The 19,938-nt window shown below is 45.1% G+C and overlaps 1 protein-coding gene and 1 long non-coding RNA gene across 2 annotated transcripts; one reads left to right on the forward strand and one right to left on the reverse strand.

Annotated features, from left to right (window-relative positions):
• Nucleotides 1-1,040: 1,040 nt before the first annotated feature.
• On the reverse strand, nucleotides 1,041-7,343 carry NMRK2 (nicotinamide riboside kinase 2). Its single transcript, XM_053999561.1, has 8 exons — nucleotides 7,165-7,343; nucleotides 5,140-5,230; nucleotides 3,928-3,976; nucleotides 3,554-3,725; nucleotides 2,610-2,681; nucleotides 1,987-2,093; nucleotides 1,481-1,566; nucleotides 1,041-1,396 (listed from the first exon to the last, which is right to left on the reverse strand). Exons 1-7 carry the CDS (start codon nucleotides 7,188-7,190, stop codon nucleotides 1,481-1,483), a joined length of 603 nt encoding a protein of 200 aa, XP_053855536.1. The 5' UTR covers nucleotides 7,191-7,343; the 3' UTR covers nucleotides 1,041-1,396.
• Nucleotides 6,406-10,984, forward strand: LOC128819421 (uncharacterized). The gene is made up of 3 exons (XR_008440701.1): nucleotides 6,406-6,771; nucleotides 9,734-9,901; nucleotides 10,937-10,984. It is a non-coding gene; the product is annotated as an uncharacterized LOC128819421 (long non-coding RNA).
• The last annotated feature ends 8,954 nt before the right edge of the window (nucleotides 10,985-19,938 follow it).

The raw sequence follows: 19,938 nt of genomic DNA on the forward strand, positions 1-19,938 counted from the left end.
TGTAGGAACTCGTGTTGGGAACGAACGGGCTGTGCTGCCTCAGTCTGTGATGTTACTGGGATGTTCTGCTCCAGTCCCCTCTCTGCAGCTGGAGCTGCCACCACCCCGTGACGTTTCCTTCTCTGTGCACAGAGACACCAAAATGCCTTTTTTAGGCTCCCATTTCTGCTTCCCAGAGTTTGGCAGGAGGTTGGGAGCGAGGGCTTTTCCCTTATAAGTCTTCACAAACCCCAAATGCTTTTGCACAGCTTAAACCAACTCGTGCAGGCACGGGGAAAGCCCATGGAAACCACGGCTGCATCCCCTGGGATCTTCTGTTCCTGCCAGAGCTGAGCTGTGGGGAATGCTCCGTGTAGGAACCAGGGTGACAGGTGACAGCAGGGTGTCCCTGCCCGGGGAACGGTGTCATCAGAGCAGGGTGGGTGTCCCCAGGAGCCAGAGCTCTTTCTGCCCATGGCATCCCTGCCCAGGACAACTGGAAAATCATGGGAGTGGGACCAGGATGAGGAGATGGATCTGGCTCCCCTCTGGCTGCTGCAAGCTCCCCCCCGCCTTGGTGGGTTTTTGAGTGATTAACTAAAATTAATTAATTAAAAGCAGCTGCTTTTCCACAATGCTGTTTCTAATTCAGGCCCCACAATCTTGGGAAGGGACCCCCCAGCCAAGTTATTTCAGTGCCTGAGAGCTGCCAGTGCTCATCCCCCAGGTTTTGTGTGGGCAGTAACTGAAATTCGGGTGATGTTTTAGCTTTAATGCCTGGAATGGTTCCTAGGGAAGCACAGTTTTCATTACTCATTCCCTGAGAAATCCCCCCAGTTCACCTCATGGATTTAAATTCACAAACTGAGCCATTCCCACCTGGCTGGGGTTTATGTGAGCACCCAAACCCATCAGTGACACTTGGAAGGAGCTCTGAAGCCTCCCAGGGCTGGAGTTTCAAACACCCAGGAAAAAGAGGCTGTTGCTGTGTTTTGGATGAGCTTCACACCCATTTTTATTGCAATAAAGCTGAGTGATGAATTAAATCAGGACCTCAGAAGGAGACTGAAGTAGATTTTTACTGAATTGGTGATGTTACAAACAAGCCTTGCACGAAGCCTTTCTGTCTGCAGGAGCTCTCTTGTTTTCCCAGCCCAGCTCTACTTGCTCTGCTATAAAAATGCTCTTTGCAACTTCTCTGTAAGCCAGTGGAATATAAAATAATTAAAAAATAAACCCCACCGAGGCCAATCCTGTCCACGTGGTGGGAATAAGTTATCCTCAGTTTTCAATTATATACAGAAGGGACTTGCCAAAGGGCAGTGGGAGAGGAGTTCACACAAAAAAACCTCCCATTCCCACTTCCAAGTATTATTTACATCGCGCTGTACACGGATCTTCTGGATCTTCCCAGACCCTGGAGAGGAGGAAGGGAAAAAGAGTGAGATCCAAGCTGTTCCCAGCACAATCCCTCACGTTCCACCCTCTGGATTTTACTCACCTATGAGCAATTTAAGAGCTTGTTGTGAATATCTTCAAAGACTTGGTTGTAGAGTTCATCCCTGGACTTCAGGCCGTCTAAATAAACTGGGAGAAGAAAGGGGGAGTCAGGCTGGGGCTTCCCATCAGGATAAGATTTTGGGAGATTAGTTTTTAAATGTTTCCTATTTTATTGACCCAAAGGACAACTGAAAAACAAAACCATCCTGAAAATACAATGGCCTGTGAAATCCTTATTCCATTATAAATCCCTTCTTTTTCTTTTTAACTTTTTTGTCCCCTCTGAGTCTTTAAAAGTACAAAGCAAAGGGAATAAATTCTTAGCTCTAAAACTGCCAGTATTTATCCAAAGCAGGCCAGGATTACAACTTGGGAGTAAAAATATCACCGTGCATCATCACAGTGGAAGTTTCCGGGAATGAAATCACCCAATTCCTTGAATTCCAACACCAAGGCTGAAGGATTTGGGCAATTTGAAGGATTTTGAAGTGTTTGGGGAAGACTTACCCACATCCACCCCACAGTCCTCCATCTCCTTCCTGTGTTTGAGGTACATGGGCCAGACGTGGCCGTCGAAGAGGCCCGGGGGGTCGGGCACGGTGTAATTCCGAGTACTGGCAATAACAGCATGGAAAAGGAATGTCAGGAGGGAGTTCCTGAGCTTTAGGTTGGGTGTTAGGAAAAGAAATTCCCATGGAAAGGATTGGAAAGGATCAGCACAGGCTGCTCAGGGCAGTGGTGGGGTCTCTCCATGCCTGTGTTTGGAAATGATGGATGTGGCACTTGGGTGGTGAGGGGTTCATGGCTGGACTCCATCTCAGAGGTCTTCTCCAACCCCAAGTTGACCACATCAAATTCCCTCCCCTTCTAGTCAAATTTCCTGCCAGAAATTCCCCTTCTAGTCAAATTTCCCACTCTAATCCAATTCATGACACCACCACATCCCAGAACCTGTGAATGCCCATCCCTGGAAGTGTCCAAGGCCAGGCTGGAGCAGCCTGGGGTGGTGGAAGGTGGGATGAGGTGACCTTTAAGGTCCTTCCAACCCCAACCATTCCATGATTCCATGACTAAGAGCAACGGAAAGGACAGGAGGGAAGGAGTGGATGCACACCCAGGAATGTTCTCACCTCCTCCTCCTCTTGCACTCGTCGTAGGGCACTGCCAGGTAGTAGCGAAGGTCGAACAGCTCGATCAGAGGTCTGGGGAGGGGACAAGGACAGAACGTGGAGATCTCACTTTTAATGACAGCAAAAAGCATGAAATCGCCCCAGACACCACAAAAATCTCTCTGCCTCTACGGGGTTTGTGTCTGTTGAAGACAACCCAAGGGTAAGTGCTTCCCTCACGGCTTTTGAACTCAAAAGCATGGAAAGCTTCTTTCTGAAGGTCAGAATGGCCCAAGCAGGGACTTTTCCCACCCAAACACCTGCCAGTGGTCCTGAGGGGGATCAGAGGGGATCCTGTGGAGGATCAGGCACTGGGCTGGGAACCCTGGCTCTTCCTAGATCATTCCAAAATCAGTTTGCAGCAAAATCTGGGACAGGGCAACTCCTCAGCTTATGTTCATGGAAGTGACCAAGGCCAGGCTGGACGGGGCTTGGAGCTGGATGGGCTTTAAGGTCCCTTCCAAACCATTCTGGGATTCCATGGTCCTCCACAAAAATCCAGGGAGTTGTCTGTGCCACAGCTTGCTCCTCTCGCTAATCTCAGTGTTAAGCAAGCACGGGAGAGAGCAGTTCCTAAATTCCAGGAGAGATTCCAGGCAGTGAATGGATTATTGCCTTGTTCTCACCAAGGTGAGGGGATGAGGGGAAGCCTGCACCCCTCTGCCAGCAAAAAACCTGCTCTGAAACTCCCCTGGAGTTCAAGGCCGTGCCCTAAATCAGAACCTTAGATTCACCTCACTTCTACATTTAGGAATTAATTGAACATTTTTCAGCAGGAAACTCTCCGGGGTGAGAATTCAGAACAAGGCAGGAAGGGGAAATTAGTAAAAAGGAGTTTTATAGCTCTGGCACGAGGGATATAAGGATCTTCCCTGGCAAACCATGAAGAGTTCTCCAAACCTTACTTGTAATTATAAAGCAGGAAGCCTTCAATGACCAATATATGGGTATCTTGGGAGCTTGGCTCTCTAGAGCCAGGTGTGACATTCACCCCGTGCGAACGGGCAAACTTCACTGGGTTCTCAATCCAGGCCCGCACTGTGCTCACCATTGCCTCCATATCCAAGGAATCCAACACTAGTCAGGAGAAAGGGGGTGGGTGGGAAAAAGGGACACCATCAAACACCATCAAACAGCACGGGCTCGAAAGTATAAAATAGATTGAGCTTGGTAAAGTTACAATTACGGAAATTTACTGTTAAAGGTCTTAATAACGAAAAAAGAAATACTTAGGAAAAGAATATACATTACTGCATCCTATAGGGAACACTGCTCTTACCATCCCATTGTTTAAAGCCGTCTTCCCCGACTTCTATTTGATCTTGTGGCTGAAATATAGTGAGCAATAAAACATTGCTGCAACCTCAGCGGGATCAGTTCCCTCCGATGCCATCAGCACCTGGCCACTACTGCAACACACAACCACCCCTGGGCACTGCCAGCCACAGCCCCAGCTGGGGCTGCAGGAACATTCACATTCCCAGCTTGCCCCAACCCCAACAGCTCTGGGAAGTTCCCTTGGCTCACTCAAACCACCTTGGATAAAGATTTTTACGTTAATCACTCGATACGTTGTTTGTAAGTTGGTGAAATACTACAGGGTGTTGTTTATAAATCAACACACAGGAATTTTGAAGTGCAGATAGAGTAAAATAAGTGCTAGAATGTACATTTTTCTTAAAGAATAGGTATTTGGACTCCTCTAATAACAGTGCAGGTGGGTATAGCAGCACTTTGCTTTTCTCATGTTGGCATTCACTCAAAAGAGATGTTACTGATTTTTATGGAAAATCAAACAGAATGCCTCCCCCAAGGGCAGGATCCTTTGTGTGATCCAATCTGTGCAGCACAGACTGAGCACACAATGCTGGGGCTGGAGCACTTTGGGGATGACCCACAACTTCTCCAAGTCCATTCCTGCATCTCTTGGACTTCCACGTGGGGTGGGGTCCAGGGATATCCTCATGCCCATGAAATGGTGCAGAGTTTAGGAACATTCTGCACTCTCAGGCAGAAGGCAGTGAAAGTCTTCTGCATTAATCTCTGCAATATTTTAACTGGGTTCTGATGCAGATCTATCAAAGCTCCCCCATAAAACCCTCTTTCCATATTTAACCCAGCATAGAGGTGCTTAAATCCTAAAGCATCATTTAGCAGTCTCATTCTTAATTTAATAAAATAACGTGGGAAATCCCAATTTGGAGGAAATAATTCATGCAGAGCACAATAAATAACCTCTGCCTGAAATCAGTGCTAAATTTAAATCTGTTGTTAACACTTAAAGGTGGTTTTGCTGTGACTGCTCTGAGCTGGGTCATGCCAAGCTCCTGTGGCATTTGTAAATGTCAGGAACTCCCCACCTGCCCAGTCATTTAAAAATCAAATATATATATAAAAACCCCCACAAAACCAGAAAACCTGTGGCTCCTAAGCTGTCAAAACAGACTCGCCCTGCATGTACAATTAACGCTGCAAGGAAGAGGAGACTCACCTTGAAGAAATCGTCCTGATGGACCACGCAGCAGTTGGGGAGCGCCTTGACGAGCCTGTTGGTCAAGGTGGTTTTGCCACCATTGGTGACCCTGCACGGAGCGGGGCGAGACAGAGGTGGAAGAATCGCATTAGAACCGGCCTGGGAGCCACTGGGACCCGCGGTGGGACAGACACCGCTGAAGGAGCCGAGCCCTGAGGGTCCCCAACCCCCCCGGCAGCGGGAGCCCCTGAGGGGACCCGAGCCCCTGAGGGGACCCAGGCACTGACCCTGAGGGACCCGAGCCCCTGAGTGGACCCAGGCATTGACCCTGAGGGACCCGAGCCCCTGAGTGGACCCAGGCATTGACCCTGAGGGATCCGAACCCCGCCCGGCAGCGGGAGCCCCTGAGGGGACCCGGGCACGGATCCTGAGGGATCCGAACCCCGCCCGGCAGCGGGAGCCCCTGAGGGGACCCGAGCCCCTGAGGGGACCCGGGCACGGATCCTGAGGGATCCGAACCCCGCCCGGCAGCGGGAGCCCCTGAGGGGACCCGGGCACGGATCCTGAGGGATCCGAACCCCGCCCGGCAGCGGGAGCCCCTGAGGGGACCCAGGCACTGACCCTGAAGGATCCAAACCCCGCCCGGCAGCGGGAGTCCCTGAGGGGACCCGGGCACGGATCCTGAGGGTCCCCAACCTCGCCCGCGCCCCTCCCCGTTTGAATTTCCCGCCCCTCCAGCGCCGGCCGCTGATTGGCTGAAGCCACCTCCAGCCCCGCCTTTCCCCCGGCTGCCGATTGGCCGTGACCGCCCCTCCCGGTCCCCGCCCCTTCTCCAGCGCCCCGCGCGCGCGCTCGGCCGCGCGTAACGGCCGCGCCGCTTCCCGCGCGCGCGCAACGGCGGCGCTGAGGGGAGAGCGCGCGCGCGCGCGGGGCCGCCATGGCCGGTCCCTCACAGCCCGGACCCGCCATGGCCGGTCCCTCACAGCCCGGGCCCCTGAGGGGAGCGCCGCCATGGCCGGTCCCTCACAGCCCGAACCCGCCATGGCCGGTCCCTCACAGCCCGAACCCGCCATGGCTGGTCCCTCACAGCTCGGCCCCGCCATGGCCGGTCCCCTCACAGCCCGGACCCGCCATGGCCGGTCCCCTCACAGCCCGGACCCGCCTTGGCCGGTCCCCTCACAGCCCGGGCCCCTGAGGGGAGCGCGGGGCCGCCATGGCCGGTCCCTCACAGAAAGCCCTGAATAACTTCCCTATTCCTCCTTTTTTTTTTTTAAATCGCGAGGCTGTATAAATCCTTCGGTCGCATTTGATTAATATATCATCATTCTAATAAACCCGTATTGCCCTTTCACTGTTCCATTTCCGGAACTCTCCCGCCGCACTCTCACCCCGTCCCAGCACGAACGCACCGTAAATCCTGTTTTTTTAAAATTAAAATCAATGCCCTTTATACACCACCACCCCATTTTATTAGAAACGGGATTTTCCCCCTCTTCGTCTTTCAGAGAAAATGTTAAAATAATTATTTTGGTCTTTCTGTCCGCTAAGTTTACTTGAGAGAGTGTTTTTGCCGTCTCAGCATCCCTCCTGTTCAAACTATAAAAGGATATATAAAACTGTGGATAAAAGTATCTCTAAAAATATATAGACGTGTGTGAGAGTATAAATTTGTATATATAAGTATGTATAGTACACAAATAAGTATATAAAATAGATATAAAGTGTATATAGATAAGTCTGTATGAAAGGATGTGCTGCCCTGCAAAACTCCGATGAAGCAGCATCCATCCTTTAAATCCTATAAAATATATAAAAGGATATATAAAAAAAGGTACATCTAAAAGTATATGTTAAAATATATATTAAATATATAAAAGTGGATGTCACCCTGCTGTATTTAAGCATCACGAATCAAGCTGCATCCTCTCCCAAATCCTATATCCCGAATATTATTTGATAACCAGATAAATAACCCCCCCATCCCCCGCACAAAAATTAAACCGGGAAAAACATAAAATATCCCAGATTTTAGCAGGCACTTACCCTCCGATACCTATAATATATTTCATTTTGCCGAGTCGCCTCTTGAGCCGGAATGCGGCGAGAGAAGGAGGAAAAAAAAAAAAACAAAAAACCAAAGTGGGAAGGGTAAAAAAACTTTCAGCGGAACAAAACCTCCGCTGTCCCTGTTCTTTTATTTTTTTTTTTTTTTCCCCTGGTTCTGCCCTTGCCTCCCCGATAGTTCATTGAGGAAAAGGCGATTTTGGGGCGGATTTATAGGGCAGTGTCCCCGCCCCGGAGGAGCCCTGTGACCATCATGAGCGCGATGTCACGTTTTGGGCAGGTCCGGCCAAGAATCAATGTCACTTTTTTTTTTTTTTTGGGGGGGGGGGGGTTTAACTCCTCAATGTCACTTTTTTTGGGGGGGGTTTAACCCCTCAATGTCACTTTTTTTGGGGGGGGGGTTTAACCTCTCAATGTCACTTTTTTGGGGGGGTTTAACCCCTCAATGTCACTTTTTTTGTGGGGGGGTTTAACCCCTCAATGTCACTTTTTTGGGGGGGTTTAACCCCTCAATGTCACTTTTTTTGGGGGGGGTTTAACCCCTCAATGTCACTTTTTTTGTGGGGGGGTTTAACCCCTCAATGTCACTTTTTGGGGGGGGGTTTAACCTCACAATGTCACTTTTTTGGGGGGGATTTAACCCCTCAATGTCACTTTTTTTGTGGGGGGGTTTAACCTCACAATGTCACTTTTTTGGGGGGGATTTAACCCCTCAATGTCACTTTTTATGGGGGGGTTTAACCCCTCAATGTCACTTTTTTGGGGGGGTTTAACCCCTCAATGTCACTTTTTTTGGGGGGGGTTTAACCCCTCAATGTCACTTTTTTTGTGGGGGGGTTTAACCCCTCAATGTCACTTTTTGGGGGGGGGTTTAACCCCTCAATGTCACTTTTTTTGCGGGGGGGTTTAACCCCTCAATGTCACTTTTTTGGGGGGGTTTAACCCCTCAATGTCACTTTTTTGTGGGGGGTTTAACCCCTCAGTGTCACTTTTTTGAGGGGGGAATTCAGCCAAACTCTCCCGTGGCATCTCCCGGGGGTGTTCAACGCCCCAGTTTCACATTTTGGGGGGAATCAACCCCCCAGTGCCACATTTTGGGGGGAATCAACCCCCAATGTCACATTTTTAGGGGGTTCAACCCCCCCAGTGTCATATTTTGGGTGGATTCAACCCCTCAATGTCACCTTTTGGGGGATTCACCCCCCCGATGTCACATTTTGGGGGGAATCAACCCCCCGATATCATATTTTGGGGGGGTTTAACCCCTCAATGTCGCTTTTTTTTGGGGGGGGGATTCAGTCAAACCCTCCCGTGGCACCTCCTGGGGGGGTTCAACCCTGCAAATGTCACATTTTTTAAGGGGTTCAACCCTTCAATATCGCATTTTGGGGGGAATCAATCCCCCGGTGTCGCATTTTGAGGGAGTTTCACCCCCTCAATATCTCATTTTGGGGGGGTTCAACCCCTCTATGTCACTTTTTGGGGGGGTTCAGCCCCTCAATGTTGCATTTTGAGGGGGATTCAACCCCCCAGTATCCCATTTTGGGGAAGTTTCACCCCCTCAAGATCACATTTCGCGGGGGTTCAACTCCTCAGTGTAATATTTTGGGGGTGTTAAACCCCTCAATGTTACATTTCGGGGGGGGTTCAACCCCCCAGTGTCACATTTTTGGGGGGGTTCAACCCCCCAGTGTCACATTTTGGACAGTTTCAACCCAATATTGTCACATTTTCGGGGAGTTTTAACCCCCCAATGTCACATTTTAGGAGGATTTAACTCCCCAATGTCGCTTTTTTTTGGGCAGTTTCAACCTGACAATGTCATATTTTAGGGGACTTTCACCCCCATGTGTTTCATTTTAGGGGGGTTTAACCCCAAAATGTCACATTTTGGGGGGCTTAGCCCACCCCTGCGTGTCACATTTTAGGGACTTTTCAGCCCACCCTTCAATGTCTCATTTTTTTGGGGGGTTCAACCCCACAGTGCCCCATTTTAGGAGGGTTTCATCCAACCCTTCAAATCACCCTTTGTGCTGTCCCAACCCTCTAATTCCATTTTTTTGGGGGGGAAGGGAGCATTCAACTCCCCCAAAAATCACATTTTTATTGAAATTCCCCCCCACAACATCACATTTTAGGGGAATTTCAGCCCACCCTGCAATATCCCATTTTTGGGGGGCTCATCCCACCCCCATGTCACACTCTGGCTCTGCACCTGTCCCTCTCCCTCGCTGGCCCCGTCGCCGTGGTGGCCAAAAATAACTTTTTTTTTTGGCCAGCTCTCCCTTTTCCTAAATTAGTCATGGGGCAGGTGGAAATGTCACCCTGCCACCATCCCCTCGGGAGCCCGGGTAGTCACAGAGGAAATAATTAAGTCGTGATTTTTTTTCTTTGCTGTCTCCCCTCCTTTAATCCCCAATTCCCATCTGATTATTTGAAACTCATCCAAAAGTGGAAGGGGAAGGAATTTTTCTCTAAACTCCTAGGGAAAAAAAAAAAAAAAAAAGAATTAAATTTTAATTTTTTAAATTTTTTTTTTCCTTTTCAGTCGAGCTGTTCAGAGAAAGGAATGTGGAGTGAATCTTCCTGGAATGTCTCGTCGCGAGGAATTTTTTGAACAGTTTATTTTTTGTAAATAGACACAAATTCCTAAACTATTATCTCTGCAGAGAGCTCCTCCTCCCCTGTTAACTCAGATAAAATAAAGCTTTTTAAGGTAAGTTAACTCTACACCTTGTGGAACCTGTGCTTTAATTTGAATTATTCCAGATATTCCTTAATTGGGGATCTCTGAGCAATGTCAGGCTTTTCAACGAGATTTTTTGGAAGTTTATAAAGTGCATTTTTAAATAATATCTTACCTTGTTCTTCCTTTTTATAAAGCCACGGTGTGGCAGGATTAAAATGTGGCTGCTAAAAGCATTAAAGGTTCCTGCAGTGAGTTGTAAAGGGATGGTAAAAAATCAGCGAGGCCAAATTTGGGGATTCGGGGTCCTGTTTGACATTTTTGCCTGGGGGTCTTCAGCTTTTACAGCGTAAAATCCAAATATCCAGGATTCCAAGGGCAGTTTTTGAAGAAAAAAAAAATTATATACACACATATATATCTATATATCTATATATCTATATATCTGTATATCTATATATATCTATCTATATATACATCTATATATCTATATATCTATCTATATATATATGGGGTTTAAATATTATTAAATATTAACTATTAAATATTAAATATACTTTAAAAATATATAATATTAAATGCTAAATAGATTAAAAAATATAAATATATGCACGTATATATGCACACATATATACATATATATTTAATATTTATTGTATATATTATATTTTAATATATTTTATACATAAAATATATAAAAATATATAGATTTATCAAATATAGTTATATATTTAATAAATATATAAATATATATTTTATATATTAAACATAAATATATTTTATATTTAATAAATGTATTATATATATTTTATATTAAATATATAAAATATTTATTTATTTATTTATTTATTTATTTATTTATTTATCTATTTAATATATATTTTCAGATATTCCCCAATTAATAAAATATAAAATCCTCCAGACCATTTGGGTTCTGGCATCTCCTTTGCCTTCATCTTTATTCATATCCTCATTATTTTCAAAATACTTTTCCTCCAGTAATGTTGACACCATTAACTTTTATTCAGGCCTGTGTTTTGTTTTGTTTGAATTTTTCTCTTTCAGGCCTGAAGAAGACGTTTGTGGCCTCAAACCCCCTTTGCCTCAGCCCAGCTGTGTCCGTTGAGCTGAAATAAAAATAAAAATGTTATTTTTCTCTTCAAAGCTCTTTCCAGGCCGAGGCCAAGCGCAAAACGAGCCGCTCATGAATAAACATGAATTGCAAATTAGGGGAATTTGAACTCTCGGGGGTCGAGATTCTGGAGGTTTTGCAGGGGAGACATTGAAGGCAAGAAAAGAAATCAGGTTTAAGGTAGAACCTGGTGGATTTATGGAGGGGAATACAGCAAATGAGCTTTTCCAGTCTTGATTCCAGTGTTGCCACTGTTCTTAGTCTTTGGGGAAATATTAATGCATGATAAATAATATTATTAAATAATAAATATTAAATAATAAAAGAATAAAATATAAGTATATTAAATAATGTTATATGTATTATTATATGTAATATATAACATTATATATACTATATAAATATGTATAGTATATAATATATTATAGAATGTATTCTATATAATATAATATAATATAAGCATAATATATATTATAATGTATAATATATATTATACAATATAATATATAATATTATAATATAACATATAATTTAATATTACAAAATATTATATAATATATAATATATTATGTCTATATCATATATAATATATCATATATCTAATATTATATATCATATATCTAATATTATAATTTATATTTAATATAATACATATTACATATTATATTTTATATTCCATATTCTATATTTTATATTTTATATTTTGTATTTTAAATATTATATTATAATGCTACATATAATAAAAATATTAAAACACCATTATTAAATAATAAATGTTAATTAATAATTTGCTTGTTCCTTGCACTTCCACCATCAATTCCAAGGTAAAATGATAATTCCAGAGAAATCTGGAGCTTGGATTCTCCTGAGCAACCCCAGGCAAGTTGAATTTCCAGCCCTGCAGGGAACCCCCACATCACCCCTTCAGCTGATGAAGGTAAAAATTTGATAAATTTGCCTCAAATTAGCTCCTACTCCAAATTTTGACGCCTTTTATTGCTTTTCTCAGCCATCCCTGAGCTAGGAATTGTCCGGGTTAAGAAACCCAACTCCAGGGATTGTTTTACTCCTTTTGTCCTCAGGAGGAGGGAAAAATCCACCAAGAGGCTCCAAAATTGTCTCAAAGATCCGAGGGGACCCCGGACCCGGCCACCTCTGCTCCAGTTCCCTTCGCCCTGCACACCTGCAAATCCAAAGATTTTTGGAAAAATTCCATCCCAGTGAGTGAAATTTGAATTTTTCCCTGTTGGATTTGCCTGCAGGGACGTGACTCAAGAATACAAGAGGGGGTTTTTACTCTTGGGAAATAAAAAAAGAGAGATTTTGGTCAAAGTTGTATCAAAAGAAACAATGAATTTTTAGTGCTGGAAGCAGAGAATTGTGGTGGGAGCAGCAGGATTGGATTGTTTGGGATCAGGGAATCCAGAGCAGTGTGCCACTATCTCCACAAGGAATTTCAGCATTTCTGTTTCTTCTGGGAATGGGAGGATTGAAGGACACAGGGCCCAGTTGTTGCTGCTCTGGGGGTTTTTTTTTGAAGCTCAAACCCCGTTCCTGTCAGTGTAAAACTCATTTCTTCTCAGTGGAGAAGCTCATTTAAAAGCTCATTTTCCTCACTGTAAAAGCTCTTTTCTCCTCACTGTAAAAGCTTATTTAAAAGCTCCTTTTCCTCACTGTAAAAGCTCATTTTTCCTCACTGTAAAACCTCATTTCTCCTCATTTAAAAGCTCCCTTCTCCTCAGTGTAAAGGCTCATTTCTCCTCATTTAAAAGCTCATTTCTCCTCGCTGAAAAAAACTCACTTCTCAGTATAAAAATCTCATTTTTAAACTTTTTTTTTGCCCAGCCCCTCAGCGCTCCTCTTTCCTCCGTTTGTTTTTAGGGGTGATTTTTCTCTCTCCCCTATTCCTGCTCGCACACCAGCCGTGCTGGGAACTGGAATTCACCCTCATAACTCAAATTCCCAAATTCCTGCCTGGCCTGGGAGCTGCTGCTCCCCTGGAGGTGCCTGCCTGTATTTGGAGATCCCATTCCAGCTGTCTCCTTCCTTCCTTCCCTCCCTCCCAGCCAAACCCACCTCGACCCAGCGACCTGGAGGCTTCAACACTGCCCAGCTGCAGCAAACTTCACCCAAACCACAAAACCAGAAAATAAAAAAGAATGACTTATGCAAATAAGGGTTTTTTTTTTTTTTAGCCCCTTTTCTGGCGAGTTGTCGCGGGTCACCTGAAACTTCCTTTTTTTGGGGTTTGTTTCTGGCAGAGATACCTTATCTGCCTGACACTTTACTCATACAAATGCCATTCAGCGGGGAGTCTGAATCAAAGACAGGCAATGTTCTTTCTGGAAGTGTTATTTTTAGAATGCTAATGTTTACTGGAAGTTCACATTAATATTCTTTGGTCAAACTTAGCTACATTTAGCAGGAGGCAGTTTAATAATCCTGGAGCCGTCGGGGCATTATTCCCCTGGGATTGTTTAGTTCCTGGGTGCCCGCTGACCTTTCTGCTGCAGAATGTGACTCATTTCTTCTGCAGCTTTAATTCAGAATTTTAATCCTCCACTCATCCTAAGACGTTGTTGATGGGATGAGCAAGGTTACGCCAAGGTTCCTCCTGCCCGGAGGGGACGTCAGGGGCAAGAAATGAGAAGCATTTTCACTTGGGATTGGTGAAATTTGGGGTTATTTATTCTTCCCAGAATTCTGGGGGAGTTGGGTGGTTCAGGGTCCTTCTCCAAGGCTGGGGATCTTCCCGTGTTGGAGGGAGAGCAGGGAAACAGAACCACCTGAAACATAAACTTTAAGAGATTTAGAGATTTTAGGGGAGCTAAGATTTTAGTTAGAGATAAGCCTTACTAGAGTTAATTAAAATAAATGAGTAGGCCTTGATGAAGTTAAGAGTTAGTAGTTAACTAATAATTGATTGCTTGTCAGCACAATGTTTAGTTAGCTGGGTTTATAATGAAGAATATAGAAACTGACAAACAGCTTTTAGGAACATGAGACAATTGTGGGCCTCCTCTGTTCTGAAACCGATTGAAGACAGGGAATGGGAGTTCTACCAAGGTTAATTTGTCACATTAGCATTGAAAAGGTAGAAAGGTCAGAATGAGGAAGACTTCATTGATTTCCTCATTTTGGGACCCCTCCCCATGAAAGGGACCACCCACCCATTTCAAGGAACAAACTACTCATGCTTAATAGCTCTGGGAATGATTAGCATAGGAAGTGAGGAATGGGATGGACCAAAATGATGAATATGTGTTTGTATTTTGGCTATTCAATTCTGGTGTGGATAAAAGGACTCTGTAATCATTGGAAAGGTGCAGTGTGCATTTGGGAGCTATCCCACACGCTGCCCGGCGCCGCAATGAACATACACTTTCTAACTTTAAACTGTTAGAGAGTTTTTGTCTGTCACAGTTGGGTATCAGTTCTAGATCAATATCCATATTTATTTAATTAATCACAACAAGAGAGGAGAATTTACCCTGAACCTCAGTGATGCAGCAGCTCAGGATGAGGAAAACGAGGCTGGTGGAAGAGCAGAGTTAATTAATGTTAGGTTTAAGTGGCTGGCATCTCCTCCTGGTGGCTGCCAGCCAGGAGCTGCCAGCAGCAGGGTGACATTCCCGGTGACAGCAGGTCCTGTGCGAGATGTCACATGGGGACTTTGGACAAGGCAGGGCTGGGGACGAGCAGCTGTGCCCACGAGGGAAAAAATAACCCGGGTGTCACAGCTTTGGGAAGTGGGATCAGCCTGGAAAAGGGTCCTGGAGGGGAGGGGGGACCTCACGGGGCAGGGAAAGAGCCCAGGAAGGGCTGGAGCTGTGCCAGGGATTTGGGATGGAGATCAGGGAAAGGTTCTGGGATTTGGGATGGAGATCAGGGAAAAGTTCTGGGATTTGGGATGGAGATCAGGGGAAGGTGCTGGGATTTGGGATGGAGATCAGGGAAAGGTTCAGGGGGATTTGGGATGGAGATCAGGGAAAGGTTCTGGGATTTGGGATGGAGATCAGGGAAAGGTTCAGGGGGATTTGGGATGGAGATCAGGGAAAGGTTCAGGGATTTGGGATGGAGATCAGGGAAAAGTTCTGGGATTTGGGACAGAGATCAGGGAAAGGTTCTGGGATTTGGGATGGAGATCAGGAAAGGGTTCTGGGATTTGGGACAGAGATCAGGGAAAGGTTCTGGGATTTGGGATGGAGATCAGGAAAGGTTCTGGGATTTGGGATGGAGCTCAGGGAAGGTTCTTCCCCCGAGGGTGGTGGGCACTGCCCAGGCTCCCCAGGGAACGGGGACATTCCCAACCCTGCCAGAGCTCCAGGAGCCTTTGGAAAACCCTCTGAGATTATTGGGGAGCTTTGGATCGTGCTGGATTGTTGAACAAAAGGTGGAGTCAACAAAAAGCCTCAAACACGCCCAGAACTTCACCCAAGGTGCCAAGGTGAGGGATCCAAGCGCGTGCTGGGAATGTTCCAGCCCTTTCCCTCTTTTCCTTCTTTTCCTCTCACATCATCCCCTTGTTTTCCACCCCTTGGCTGTGATTCATTGACTCCTGAAGGGTGGGAATGGTGTAAAAATTGACTCATTTATTGTCAGTGCAGCCAGGAGGCCCCAGGCAGGTGAAATCATCCCCTGAAATCTTCATCCAGAGGGAAGCGGAGCTGAACGAAACCCTCAGCTCATCTTTACAGAATCACACAGAACAATGAGGATTAGACTTGTGTACATCCCTATTTCCAGTTCATTAATTATGTTAATGAATTGTCTAAACCCACTCTAATTAGACGTCTCACTGTAAATAGCTGGGTTTTAAATATTAAGTAATATTAATTATTAATAATTTTAATGTTACAAATAAAAAAGGGGTTATTGGGGTTTGGGAATTTTTCCATTTAAGTGGCTTTGTGGTGGTTTTTTTTGGTTTATAATTCTTTTTTTTTGGGTTTATAATTCAATTTTTTGGGTTTATAATTCAATTTCCAGTGTGTTTATAATTCAGTTTTTTGGGTTTATAATTTGATTTTTTGGGTTTATAATTCAACTTTCAGTCACAGCATTAATTGGATTATAAAAGTATATATTAAAAAAAATGTGAGATTAAATAACTTGAGATGAGCAGGGTCCTGCACAGGTTGATAGAAACCCAAAGAAAGGAAAATTTTCCATGGCTCTTTCCTAAAGCTGAGGGAAACTGGGAAAGAATCCTCCAGAAGAGGAGTTATTTCAGTAAAAACACTTGGAATTTTGCAGTGTCAGAATTTCCAGGGAGGCTTTTCTTCAAGGGAACAACATCCAAACAACAAATTTCCCTCATATTTTCCACATGAAGCCAAATCCTAAATAAAATCTCCCGACAGAAGGAAGGCTTGGCGGAAGGATTAGTCTCATTTTAATGGAATATCCACAGATTTTATGGAATAATACAAAGCAAAACTCAGGGTACAGATGAAGAGTCCGCTAGCACAAACCACCTAATTACAACCACTGCAGAAAATGACATTTCACACGTTTGTACAGCTGGGGTTGGGCTGGAGAGGAACAAAAATAAAATAAAAAGAAACCCCTGGGATTGTGGTTTATTGTCGTGGTGAGTTCTCAACTCCACTTTGCCAAAACCTGCCAGGAAGGAAGGAAAGGAGGAAATAAAAAAGAGAAAAATGTGCTTTTTGTGGGTTTTTTGTTCCTTTCTCCTGCTCCAGGCCCATCCCAGCCCATCACCACCAGCCTTTCCTCGACTCCTGGGTTTTTGAAATCCTCTAAAAAAATGGATTTGTTGCCTTTAAAAAACCTTTTCTGCACATCTGTGGGGGGAAATAAAGATGGCAAAATTACCATGAGGGAAGCTCTAAATATCCACTGACATTTACACAGCACTGGACAGAGAGAATTGGGATGAATTCCTCGCCTGGTTTGGTTCCTCGTGAACCACGATAAAAATCCACGCTCAGTCCCAAATCTGGGTGGAAAAACCAGAAAAGCTGGAGTTCCTGGAGCTGAGGATAAATCCTCCAAGAGAGGGGAAGGGAATTCCTGCTCTGGAATGAGCTGAACAGGAAAAAATTGGATTTTTCAGGCTGATGTGGGGTGAATTGAGGTCCGGCCATTAAACACACGACGAGTAAAACCACCAGGATTTCGGTGAAGATGGCCATAAAAGAACTTTTTCTGCAGCTAAAATGTGACTTCCCATGGATTCCCCGGGAAGGAAAAAAAATCTCAGGAAAAAGTCCAGTCAGACCAGAAAGCGCTCGATGTAATCCAGGGAATTCAGACATGAAAATCTTGATCCTCCAGGGATGGTTTTGTGGGGCCTGGGGCACGGTTGGGACGCTGAGCAGTCCAGCAGTATTGCTAAAGGGATGAAGTTAATTTCATTTTCTTCTTTAAACATATTTATATATTTATATACTGGTCAAAGTCCTACTGGAAATGCACTTCCACCAGCAGCAGTGCAGATTTCTCCCCACCCAGCTGAGATTTGTCACTCCACCTTTGGGACAGGGACTTTTCTTTTTTTGTATTTTTTGTCCAAGAATTTGTAGCTTTTTGTTTTGCCATCAATGCCTGAAATCACTGGTTGAAATAAGTTAATGATAATTAATTTTTTTTTTTTCTGCTATAAAATGCACTTTTGACATTTCTAATTTCTCCTTCGATGGAGCTGCAGGTTCTTCTTTGTGTTAAAAGACAAAAACATAATCCATGTATCCATCCATCCATCCATCCATCCATGAACATAAACTTTACATGCTTAGAAAACTGTGAAAAATGAAAATCTAGTGCACACCACTTGGCGTGCTCCATCACAAAGGGCACTTTTGGAAACAAAACAAAACCAAAAAATCGCTTCCAAGAAGTTAAAAATTGATTTTTTTTTTTTGTGTGGAAACAACTCCCCACCTCCACCTCGTGAAGGGAAATTTGGGATCTGTCCTTTTCCCAACTGCAATTCCCTTGCTCTGCAGGAATTACTTGGAAAAATGTGAAGTTTCATTGTCAGATCTGCTCATTCTGAGAAGGAATTCTGTATTTTTTCTTTTTTTTTTTCCCTGAAAGTGCAGACAGAGTGGTTTTGTGCAGAAGGAATGAAACAACCAAAAAAAAAAGCACGTTCCATTCTGGTGTGGAGACTGCTGAGGATCCAGAGCCCCCACATGAAAGGAGATTGGGATTCCTTATCTCCCACATCCACCTTTTCCATCACACCAGTATTTCTGAACGTTTCTGGACGCACAAAATCTTCCTGGAGTTGGGTTTTGACCCCATCATCTGACATTTTATCCACTTTATTGTTGTACAATTGCAAATTTCCCTTGCAGTGCCAGCGTGGGTCACGCTCTCGGTGGAAAGCTGATGGCTTTTCTCTAAATCCACAAAAACAAAGGGAAAAAAATAAAAAAAAGGAAAATCAGCTTGAAGTGTTCTCAGTGAAGTCCCAGCCTCTGGGTCCACGAGGAGCTTTGTGAGTGTTCATAGTCAGAACTGGAATTGATTTTATCAGCAAATTTTAAGGATTTTATCCTTCCTTCACCTCTCCGGGCTGTTCAGCCCCTGGGACAGAGCCAGTGGGAGCGATCCCAGCTCTGCTGTGGGAATTTGGGAATTCCTGGCTGCTGTTTCTGCCTCCAGACACAGCTGGGAGCTCAGGGCAGCAGGGAGGTGTCACCTGGAATAAACCTGAGCTCCACAAACACCTGGGGGAATCTTCTTCCCTTGAAGCACAGAATTCCTTGTGAAATCCCAGACTGGATTGGGTTGGAAAGGACCATAAATCACCTGCCACGATCCCAGGGTTCTCCAAGCCCCTTCCAGCTTGAAATATTTTGTCAAAAATTGGTTTATAATGACCTTGTTTGGTGGGTTTTTTTTTTAGATAGAATGTGGAATTTTTTTTTGTTTCCAACTTCAGCCTCTGGGTTGGTGCTGTGGGTGCAGAGCTCTGCTTTCCATCCGTGGCTGGAGCGTGTGAGGAGAACATCTCAAATGAGGATTAAGGTTAAAAAGTACTTTTGGTGCTTCCTTGGAGCTCCCAGGGGAAGGAGGATCTCACCCAGAGTGGTTTTGTTCACTGGAAGGAAGAGAAAAGCAGCTTTGTGTGGCCAGAGGAGCCATCCCCACCTTCAGGAAAAATCCTGCTGTGCCAGAATTCTCCTTGAAGTGATGAAATGGGCAGGGAATTCTTCATCTGCAGGTGCTTGAGAGGGGTTTTACCTGATCATGGAATCCTGGAATGATTTGGAAGGAACTTAAATCCCATCCAGTCCCACCCTGCCACGGGTGATGAAATGGGCAGGGAATTCTTCATCTGAGGAATGAAAGGGGTGATGAAGTGAAGAAACGGGCAGGGAATTCTTCTTCTGCAGGTGTTTGAGAGGGGTTTTACCTGATCATGGAATCCTGGAATGATTTGGAAGGAATTTAAATCCCGTCCAGTCCCACCCTGCCATGACAGAGACACCTCCCACTGGCCCAGGCTGCTCCAAGCCCCGTCCAGCCTGGCCTTGGACACTTCCAGGGATCCATCCTGAGGCCATGCAAGCTGGCTCTGGCTCTGGAATCATGACTTTCCAAAGAATTTTGGCCAGACAGTTGCTCCTTAATTTCTTTCCCCCCTCTCCTTTGCTCACAGAACCCTCACGAGTCCAAAACCCGAATTCCAAGAGTCACCTCCCAGCTGCAGAAGCCAGCCCTGCCTCCTGCCCTCTCCTTGGGGCTATTCCAGGCAGGAATGCTGCTGGGTGAGGGAATCTCCCAACGTTTCAGCAGCTCCTCGGAGGCCTCAGCAGCGAGGGATTGTCCAGCGGCGCGACATCGAAACGCAGACGAGGCGTGGAGAACTTCCCTGTCCTGGAGGGCTCCTTCCAAACCCAGACCCTTTGGGGTGTGTTCCTCCAGGAGAAGGTTCTGTGGGATCCCTTCAGAGTGCCTC

Source organism: Vidua macroura, chromosome 26 (assembly GCF_024509145.1).
Source record: "Vidua macroura isolate BioBank_ID:100142 chromosome 26, ASM2450914v1, whole genome shotgun sequence".
In the NCBI taxonomy this organism is placed as follows: Eukaryota; Metazoa; Chordata; class Aves; order Passeriformes; family Viduidae; genus Vidua; species Vidua macroura.